Raw genomic sequence first — 11,146 nt, 5'->3', positions numbered from 1 at the left:
GTTCCATTATCCATTTGATTATTGATTCATGAATTCTTGATCAAATTTAGTCCATATAGTTGAAGGGTTCATCCGTGCATAAAGTGATCTAGTTTCCATGACCTTTTCTTTGAGATTTTTGAAGAATAGTTGACTGGTATTTCTGAGTTTTTCACATCAAAATCAGTCAATTGAATAGCATTTTTGATAGATAAAATTCTTGATTTTATGAGAGGAGACTATAACGAATTTCTATGGCACGGTTTTGTGAACTCTTGAGAGTGTTTTGTGATCTAATCTCAAGATTTCTCCCACGAGCACCACTTGTGTTTTTGTTTATTTGATCTCTGCAAATTCTTCCATATTTCTAGTGTATATCAGTAGATGATTAGCTTCCCACTCTTGACATGATGAATTTGGCTATTTTTTAAATATGCCATCAGATGCCACTTTATGGCACATAGCTAAGGCCTAGGGCCATGAACTGGGCACCCGAAAACTGCAATTGGCTTCCCATGGACATGCTGCATTGCATAATTCATTTGAGCATTTATGTATTGTAATAATGGTGATCATGTTTCCTTGAGTTTTGTGAAGTCATTTGATATATAAATTTGCATTAAAATTGAATGGTGTAGAAGTTTGAAAATCACCTCATACTTGTCTAGTTCGTTGATATCTGTGTGTCGTTTTGTTTTATGTTGGTCATGGGACCCTAATTGAGTTGTCTCCTCTTATTTTTTAGTGTATACTCAGTCATTTGTCTATTGTAATCACAGTTATGCTATTGTAATTGAAGGTTGTAAGCTCATTTGTGGTGTATTGTATAAGAATATTGTGTTGTATTCACTTGTATTGTCTCATTGCCTAAGTGCAAGTCTATGTAATTTGGTTGTTTTACACTCTCATATACCTCTTTGTTTTAGTTATGGACAACAAAACTAGGTACCTACAAGATGAGGTACAGTGGTACATGTTGTTCGTGGGTGACATAGTTTTGATGGAAGAGACCTTAAATGGTGTCAATACAAAGTTAGAACTTTAAGGGAATGCTCTAGAATCTAAAGGCTTTAAAATTAGCTAGACTAAGACAAATTGTATGGAATGAAAGTTTAGTATAGGAGTAGAGATGAGGAAGTAGTTAATATTAACGGTCAAAATTACCAAAAAGATTACACTTTCGTATCTTGATTCGATAATCTAAAAAAATTAAGAGATTGGGGAAGATATTGCACATAGAATTAGAGCTGGATGGACGAAGTGGAGATATACAATAAGAATTTTATGTGATTGCCTCATACCAATAGAGCTGAAGGCAGTTCTATAAGACAGTTGTGAAACCACCTTTGATTTATGAGGTAAAATATTGTCGGTCAAAAAACCACATACTCATATAGTGAGTGTAGCTGAGATGAAGATATTGAGATGAACGAGTGAAAAGATAAAAAGGGACAAAAATTCGAAATATGGATCGTCTTACGAAAACTTTGGGGTCATGTTGATAGATTGTTTTATGAGTTTTGGGCCATGAATTAATGCTGCAAAAATTAGCTTAAGGGAGCATGTAATCTCTTACTCCACCACCCCCTCCCTTACCCCTCTCCCTCCCTCCCTCCCTCCCTCCCTCTCTCTCTCTCTCTCTCTCTCTTTCTAATCTCAGCCATTTCCTCTCTCTCTCTCTCTCTCAGCCATTCTCGAGGAAGGCCTGCATCTTCTCCACAGAGACCACAGCAGCACTCTCACTCGCGACACCAGCAAAATCCACCACAGTAGCGTGTCTCCCTCTCGACACACAGGTGAGTTTTTTGGCTTCGCCTCTATTTTCTTTTTTATATGGATAATGGCGTGTTGGCTACATTGATGGACATGCAATCCAAGCATCAACAAGAGGAGAGAGATGGGAAGAATCAAACCTCACCCTTTTCAATTAGAAAACCCATCTTACACCAGCTTGTTTTTAGTGAGAATTCCATGGCAGGGATTCTCTTCTACCTTTGGTAATGACTCCATAGGTTTCCCTAGGTTTCCTCCTAGTTTAGAGAGATGGTTGACAGAGGGGTTGGCCCTGATATCCACACTTATAATTGTTTAATAGGGTCTCTTGGTAGTGGGAATCGATTACAAGAAGCATTAAAATGATGCGAACCTATGCTGTGAGATGGATGTTCTCCTGATGCTTCTACTTACTCTTCGGTAATTAGCAAGCTTTGTGAATGCGGACTGAACCCTAATAAAGCTATGTTTAGCTCTTACCTAATTAAATTATCTAGATGGTGGAATATCGTATGATTGGAGATACTACTATGAATTAGATGTTGGAAATTGTACTGAACCTGAGAAATAAGGATAACTATCATGTTATCCCCGAATCTACTATGAATTAGATGCAAATTGTATGATCTGTTACCCCTGAATCTGTACTATTGCAGTGATAAAAAAAACGCTTGTTGATGCAATGTTAAAAGGAAATGAGGATAACTATTATGTAGTAGTTAGGGAGATATGTCAAATGTTCTATGCCTTATTATCCATCTGCTATTATAAGAACATTTTGAGTCGAATGTTCGAGATGCTGATTGTGAACTATTATGCTACAAAACTGATTTTCTTGTATAATTCAATTTTTTTTGTCGATTAAGATGTTGATCCATGTGTATGGATTGTCTATGACTTTAGAATTTTCATAATGGACAATGCTCTCCTACACATTCTGTGGTGTTTATTGACTGCTGAAAGTGACATCGACTGCTGAATTGCCTGTGTAGGTTATATGGGGGTTCTAAGTTGTTTATTGACTGCTGAAAATGAACATTGACTGTTGAACTGCCGGTGATTGCAGGCATAAAATATTGGTGAGTCGTCAGAGGAACGATTGAACGATATCTCAGTTTGGCGTCTTGGCCTATACATAAAATCTGGTTTGCAGCATGAGCTTGGTTGGAAGCATTGATCTACCCTATTTTCGGGTCACTGTGATGTAGTTATCTATTGTACCTGGTTTGATTGTGGTGTTTCCAATGTAATATGTTTCTATGCTTTTGTCATTGGCATGATGATTGGGTTTAGGGAGAAGTGGTCTAACTTATATTGTGCAGAATTTTTGTTTGGTTTTTGAGGGACAATTGGTGTGTTGCTTGTGTCTGAGAAGGACTCCTTGATGTAGATTATAGAGGGAATTTTTTTATGACAGTTTATGGACATTTGGTAGAAATTCTCTTTCCCATTCTTTGTTACTTTTTCATTTTATTTTCTATGGCTCATGAGTGTGGTATCTGCACATATTCACATTGGTGTAGGATTTGGGTTTAATAACTGCATAATGAGAGTGAAATTTTGTTATTAATTAGCATCATATCATGCCATTATCGATGAGGAAATGAATGCTACTGTTAAAGGACAAGAGTACTCAGTGAGTGTTTCTTGGTCCTTTGTAAGCATCAAGGATCCTGTAGATTGCAACTTTAAGCGCTGTAGCCCTGTAGGTGACGACTCTATGACCCCCCGTGTACACTTTTATTTGGAAAGAATGATTTAAGTGATATCTCAGTTTGGCCTCTTGGCCTATGTATTTGGTACAATTTAGTTTCCTTTTTTTTTTATTTTTCGCCTTTTGGTCTTTATGCATTTGAAAGTGTAGTTATTTTCATTAAATGAAGTATAAATTTTGGCAACAATATAAACAACGAAGTTGAAGGTTTTGATTGAGTTCAATATGTTCTGGTACTACCTGTCTTCTACGATGTTGAAGGTTGTGCTACTTGATGTTGCATTTATGGAACCCAAAGATTTGGCTCAATTGTTTGGTGGTCAAAACCGGAGCTTGGCTATTTGATAAGCTACTGGTCCGCTGCATAACCCAAATATTTTGCAAGAGTAATATTGAATAACCCAAAGAACTTGCTATTTGATGAAGCCACGAACATCTCAACTATTACTAGCTCAAGAGTAAATATTGAATAACCCAAAGAATTTGCTAGCTCTGTTGCCTCATGTTCGTCTGCAAGTATATTTGCAGATGAAGTTCCTCACGGGCTTCAGTGCTGATGTTTAAATTAGTCATTCTTATGATTATGTATTGGCATTAATTTGGAGATCTGGTGGTGCTAGTGGATTCTCCATGTACCATGTATCATGAATCATTGATCTTCCATTGTAAGAGATGGGAACTTGTTGTAGTTTGTTAATAAAGAACGGTATGCGTTGTTGTTGGTCCGAAGTCGAGTCCAATTGTGTAGCTTTGACAATCAAAGGTTCATCAACCACAATACTAGAAAATTATCAAGGTGCAATTACTTTTCATGCTAATATCATAGAAAAGGCTTTCCCATAACAAAATATTTCTGAAGTTAATATCAACTAGAATAACTGTTTTATGAGTTGCGAAACCAACTCTTTAATCATGTCAAGCACTTTTTAACATAAGTGGTACAAAAATAAACGCATTCATTACATGCAAAAATAGGAATTGTTGTATATGCCATAAGGCATCAACATTTTGTTGTTGAATGACCATTTGGTTCAGGCTTAACCATAAGATGCTCTTGCGATACTTTTGAGTGATTCCTTTGTTGTACATTACAATGCCTCAAGTTCACATTGTAATTCATCACTTCCATATTTTCATTGCACCACTAAAAAAAACTGTTTGAACGCTGATAATACATTCTTCTAGGGTTGGATGGGGAACTTGATGCGATTAAGTTACATGGTATGTCGTGCCGCAGACAAGTATGACGTGGATATCCTCTAGTATCTGTGGAAACTGATGACATCCTGACTGGTTCAAAGGTCTTGACCAAATTTTACAAAAAATTAAACAAAGGAAATGAATTTATCATGGAATTGACTTTTTTTTCTTAAGCACTCAAGTCTCATACAGAAACAAGCATCCCACCTAGAATAAGGAAATGAAATTCTACCTCAAAAATACATCACAAACAAGCATCCCACATAGGACAAGGAAACGAAATTTTCTAAATCTATAAATCCATAACCCACAAACGACTGTCGCATCAATTCAGTACACCATAATAATCCTCTCATTCTCTTCGTTACATGGGAATTTCTCAGACTATAACAGTTTGTTTTTGGTTGTATGAATATATTGTATTTAATGAACTATATGTCGTTAAGGTTTTTTACTTTCATGAGGCCTCATTAGTATTGGAATTAGTTCTTGGATTAAAAACTCTCTCAAGAAAAACTCAGTGGAAACAATCATTACATCCAGAGGACTTATCTAGGAGTTAACTTTGGGGTGGTCCTATTTGGATTAGGATGGACTTGTAGACCCAAATTAAGAAAATGTTAAGTTTCAAATATGGAGAGGTGCTAGTGTACCTACCTTTCAGCTGCTTTTCACTGCTTTTTTTATAAGGGAAATGGTTTGATAGGGCTGCAGCCCTATCAAAATAAGAAAAGCCTCACCTCATAATTTATCAAAAATTATAATTCATCTATCCAGCTTGAATATAAAAGTTGTGAAAAAAAAAAGGAGGATTTCAAGTGCTAAAGATAGTGTATATTGCAACAAATCATTTAGACCATCCATTTCACCCAAAAAACAAGTGTTCACATATCCACAAGATTTGTGTAATTTTTTTAATTGCAAATTTTATTGTTGGTATTGGAAATTAATTTTAGAGCCATCATAAACATTTTCAATGCTGAAAGTACTTTCCGAATAACAATTAGAGGTGAGGCTTAATTTTGTTTTCATAAAACCTTGGCCCTCTAGAAACTTTATCTTTTTTATAATGGCTTATGTATAGAGAGAAAAAGAGAGGGAAACCTTGAACGCAAAAAGTGAAAATTATACATACAGAGAGGTTTTGTAAGAGATTGAGTTTGCTAAGTACCAACTCGATCGTCTTTTTGCATTATTTCTTTCCTGTTTTATTATTATTATTATTTTACTTGATGCTGCTGGTTGTGGGTTGTAAGTTTTCTCACTTCAAAAATCAACCCGAGTTTCAGAGTTTCTATGCAAAACACACTCCATATTCTGCAGGAATACGCACAAAAAGTGAAGAGTAATAACGGAAAAATCAGCAAGTAATGAGAAATAATCAAAACTCGTTTTGTACAATCTACTTTGAATCATAATTGGAAATGATTGAATTGTATGAAAGTACCACATGGATAAGATAACCACTATCAATGTCAGACTACAAGTTAATTTCTTTAGAGATACAAAAGCATGGTTTTGAGTAGCAAAAGGATTAAAGAATACAGTTCTTTATATCCTTAAACTCTAAAATCTTAATTCGATGCTTCTCAATATACTTCAAAAAATTCATTAAGAAAGTTCATGCAATGTTCTTGTTACAGTATGTTTGGATCTCTAAACTGTACTGAACATTACTGCAATATGCATATTTTAAAAGAGTACAAGAAGACAAATGCATGAGCATTGGTGTTGCTAGACATCCTAAGATGCCAAAAACCTTCTTGAGACACCCATTTTCAAATAAACAGTCCGCCACAAAAGCAAAGGCTGTGCAAACAAATGCAGCATCTCTATGGAGCGTTCAGCAAGTCTCCAAGGTGAAGGACCTTTTCCCATGGAGCAACCACATAGCAAGTCAACGGTTTATAACATGCAAACTGAAGATGCTACACATAATGAAATTGATGCCGAATAGAAGGGCGTGGAATTTCTGATCACAGCAAATTTTCTAACAAGCTGAAAGAGCTGGAGTAAAGCAAGCCAGTCCGATGTTCCTGTACAAACACTATTTGCAGTTTGACGGCATGACTCTTTGAATCAAGCAAGCCCTTCCACTACAAGTTAAACCTTGGGGAAGAATAATAACATTTATTAACAGAACTTACATATGCAGCATCTTCAGTTTTTCAGACATGGTCTCTATGTTTCCACCCAATCACATCCCAGTTGATCAGTCGAAACAATCTTGCATGGTCCTTTCAAGTTTACCTCAGATTCCAGTTATTTCTTCCTTCCATGCATATCATGGTTTGCTCACAAGTCAATAATGGCAATGCTGTTCCAGCTTTCATATGAATGTTTGAACCAAAATATAAAGGTATCATGACCATAAGAAGAATCATTCCTTCCAAACTTCCTAATGAAGTTAAGCAGAACAAGCAATATAGTCCATTATTTCTTCCTCACAACAAAAGGTATATATTTTTTAAGGAAATAATGAGGCTAAAATTGATCGCTTAGAAGTTTATCTTCAGTTGCCAATCAATTCAAAAATATCTGAAAATTTGATTAGAACTTTAAAGGAGGAAGCTCACATTCCGAGGTCCATAGTGAACTCTGGTTTAACTGGGACCCTATATCAATAATTCTCATAACTCTCAATCAAACCATTCTAATGACCCTGATTTATAAATTAAACTTTACTTGGTTGCAAAAGAAATCCTGATTCTAATGTAAAATGAGTTCCAATTTAAATTTAAAAGGACATGCCAAGTTTATGCTTGATGAAAATTAAAAATGCCATAATAATGGCAACCACTTTCCCAATCTGCAAACAACAACTTAAAAAAGTCGTAACTTTTCACTCTATGTCACCTAGATGCTTCAGCATTACATTCTCAAATATATTCCTTACAGGGGACTAGAGTCACTAAACTACTGGCAACATTTTTCTTTAACAGATTCTTCATTCAATTCCCAAAAACAGCTTATCATCACAAGACTCTTCTCACCTTTTCCTCCAAGTATATGACAATTGGACTTATAATTTGAAGGGACATTTTTTAGACATACTAGTCAGACTGATTTTTCCATAAGTAACATGTTGATTAGAGCACAGGTTATAGTAGAACTAATCAACCAAGTATGTTCTGGATCTGATCTGATCTGGTCTGGATTGGTATCTAGATCCCATATATACTCCGAATCTGGATCCCGGTGCATCCGAACCTGATCCGATCCATTCTCAGCCCTCTCTTTCACTATTCAATTTTTATACTATCTTCTACTGTAGTACAGGTTCTTGGGAATAGGGAGGCTTCTAAGGCCTGGTCTTTCACTATCCCACATACAGTGCAAGAATTTTCTTGAGTGCTGGTATGGAAAAGAGATCCAACAGTAACCCATACAATGCTTTGATCATTTGAGGGTGGAGAGTCAATGAACAGCCAAAAAGGCACTATTGTAACACCAAAATAGGCTTCATAAATAAAAGAACAGCACTGCACATGAACTTATAACAAATAACTTGCACAAAGAGAGATTATTCCTCTGCTCCCCATTACAAAAATGGCTGATAATTCATATGTAAAAGCCAAAACAATTCACAAACTAAATACCGGAAAGAAAAAAACAATGGCAAAGTGGATCCAATTCCGTAAACTTAATTACATTTAACAATTTGTCAGCTTAAATAACTTTCAAGAGCAATGGAGATTTTTCCCAAAACAATTGATAAATTCATCACTCTATACAATAATTTTCCCAGTAGAAAACCACTAAACTGTGCTAAAAAAATTCTGCAGGCAAAACCACTGCAATGTTACCCAAAGAATGCTCTCTACTCTTCCAAACCACGACCCCAAAGTCCTCTTTCTGTGGTTTCCCAAACTCCTGAATTATGCCTCAGAGATCATGAAAAGTCTAGATCTCACATAACCAGCATAAGCAGGCACCACTTCCAACATACTTATAGCAAATTTCAAATCCTCATCTTCAATAGGCATCACCCCATTAAGATCCATAGCCCCCATTCTCTCTTCATTCCTTCTCTCTGCTCCTCCATTCTTTCTTTCTCCTCCCAATTCAACTTGAGAACCCATCAACGTCTTTGAAGAATGATGAGCTTTCAATTTGGCTAGACGCTTCTGTCTGTCAAAATGTTTCCTCATATGGCCACCTAAAGCCTGGCCTGAATTGAACCATTGGTTACACTTAGTGCATATATGGCTCCCTTGCCTTTCTGGCGAGAAATTGTCAGGAATTCTGCTGATTTTTGGTCTTTTATTGACAGATACTTTCAAGAAGGCCATTGAAATCTCAGACCCAATTCCAGAAACTTCAACATCCTCTTGTGATACTTCTTCCTCCTCAGAGTTATTAGCGGCAGAGACTCCAATGAAAAGCTTCCTCTTCTTTGAATCATGGCAGTTTGAAATGTTTTCACCTTCTTGGGGTGTGCCAGAATTAGCAGCTGCCTCAGTAGCTCTCGCCTCCCTCTTCACCTCCGTCTTCTTCTTCCATTGGCCACGACGGCAAACTAAGAAGCTTTCATGGAGGATTTCACTCTTTTTGGGATCCGATTCCAGGCTTTCCTTGTCAGTTTCTTGTTTTTCCAAGAAACCCAGTTCCTCCAAATTTCCTTGAGATTGAGAAAGAATGGGTAAGTGATGCACAGTTTGTTTGATGCTTTTTGAAACTCCCTCAAATCTCTGTCTCTGCAAATCTTTACTTTCGGACCTGGCAATTTTGTTCTTTCTTGCTCCAGATCCAGTGACCAACCAATTTGAGAGGGGAGAGAGAGGATAATGTTCTTTCGAGCTCTCTTCTGTTATGGTGCTATTGGTATGGTATGACAAACTTTCCACAGAATTCATCTGTGCGCCATTGCTGGAATATTTGACCTGCAGGTTCCTCTCATTCTTTCGGGCGAGTACAGGCTTTTCCGGTGGCTGAATCCCTCTCCAATCTCTCTTTGGGTGGCACGTCATATGGCCAAACACAGCCTTCATCGAGGGAAATTTCTTAGTGCACGTAGCACACACTGGTTCTTGTTGGGTATGCTTTGTTGTTTTCTCTATTGTTGTGCTCTTTCTTTCTCCTCTGCAACCATCCTTTCTCCTCTCGTGCTCATCTTTCAAACCTATCTTATCACTGTCAGTGAAACCTGCAAAAACACAAAACCATGAAACTTCAATTTGAGAAAAACCCATACCATAATACTTTGATTACAAAAGAACCGATATCAAAAAAATTTGATTCAGACAAGGAAATTATTAGAAAAAATCTTAATTAAAAAAGTACGCAATTCAGAAAGAACGCAGCAGATAAGAAAAACATTAAGAAAGAACCCACCTAATAAAATCTTGATTAACAAAGTACCCAAAATATCTTGAAAGAAGTAAGCCATATCTGGCTCAAGAACCTGCAAAAACTTACCATAATTGGATGCATGGGCTTTAACTTGAGCTCCGAGATATCGCTTAGAGCCGAACTTCAGGTTGCATAGCTTGCAGCTATAAAGGCCTAAAACTCCAGCGAGCTGATCAAATTGAGAAGCAACTGATTCGGGGGCACTGAATTCACATTGAGAGTCTGTTTTCTTGCCCACCTTGAGCCTGATTGTTAACATTGGGGTCGATTGGTTTCCATCAATGGAAACTGGTTTGGCCTCAGAGCCAGAGGAATTTGAAAAATCAGAGATGGAGGGTTCCATGGAATCAGAGAAGGGAAGATAAGAGAGACCAAGAGTTAGAGGGAGAAAGAGGCAGAGATACGCAATGAACGAGGAGGAGGAGGAGGAGGAGGAGGAGGAGGGGGAGAAGGAAAATGAGAGAGAGGCCTCAACTATCCGGATCGATGGCAAGACGTAAAATGAGAGAGAAACAAAAGAAATAATTAGAGAGAGAAAGAAAAAGAGAAAGCGAGGGAAATGAGAGAGAGGGGAAAGACAACTGTTTCTTTCTCCTCAACTGTCATGGTGGCAAGACTAAGAGAAACAAAAGACGGAATTAGGGAGAGAAAGAGAGCTCTAATTGTTTTCCTACTCAACTGTCAGGATCGACGGCTAGGATCCAATTCCCCATTTCTTTATTTATCTCATTTAAATTTTGAATTTCCTGTCTGACCTTTAATCGTTTGTTTCTGTTTTTTTTCTACTTTATAGTAGAGCATACTATACATACTGTGCTCCTTTGGGACCACACTTTACTTTTATACCCTCACTTATATGACTTATTTGGGAGGATTTGTTTTCAATCTGAAAATTGGGTAATCACATTAGAATCACTAGATGATTAATCTCATTTTTCTTTTTCTGTTTTTTTTAAAATAAGAATTTGAGTTTTAAATCTCGCTCTATAAAAACTTGATGGTTTCCATTCAATTTTAAGTTTTTTTTTTCAAGTGCATAGATAGTGTAATTAGAAAAGAATTTTTTATTGAAATTAATCTGTCTGTTAAAGAGGTTATATCCCCAAATTTTGGGGTCCTAAGAGTTAT

General features: G+C 36.7%; 1 protein-coding gene and 1 long non-coding RNA gene across 2 annotated transcripts; one reads left to right on the top strand and one right to left on the bottom strand.

Annotated features, from left to right (window-relative positions):
* Positions 1-1,452: 1,452 nt before the first annotated feature.
* On the top strand, positions 1,453-3,190 carry LOC110006869 (uncharacterized). The gene is made up of 2 exons (XR_002280208.2): positions 1,453-1,775; positions 2,819-3,190. It is a non-coding gene; the product is annotated as an uncharacterized LOC110006869 (long non-coding RNA).
* A 5,081-nt stretch (positions 3,191-8,271) lies between these two features.
* Positions 8,272-10,770, bottom strand: LOC18429707 (uncharacterized). Its single transcript, XM_020664636.2, has 2 exons — positions 10,085-10,770; positions 8,272-9,812 (listed from the first exon to the last, which is right to left on the bottom strand). Exons 1-2 carry the CDS (start codon positions 10,359-10,361, stop codon positions 8,545-8,547), a joined length of 1,545 nt encoding a protein of 514 aa, XP_020520295.1. The 5' UTR covers positions 10,362-10,770; the 3' UTR covers positions 8,272-8,544.
* Between the last annotated feature and the right edge of the window lie 376 nt (positions 10,771-11,146).

The sequence above is a fragment of the Amborella trichopoda genome, chromosome 10 (assembly GCF_054954075.1).
Source record: "Amborella trichopoda isolate Santa Cruz 75 chromosome 10, AtrichopodaSantaCruz75HAP2 v2.0, whole genome shotgun sequence".
Classification (NCBI taxonomy): domain Eukaryota; kingdom Viridiplantae; phylum Streptophyta; class Magnoliopsida; order Amborellales; family Amborellaceae; genus Amborella; species Amborella trichopoda.
Note: the sequence above shows the minus strand (reverse complement) of the source record. Positions and strands in the feature narration are given on the sequence as shown.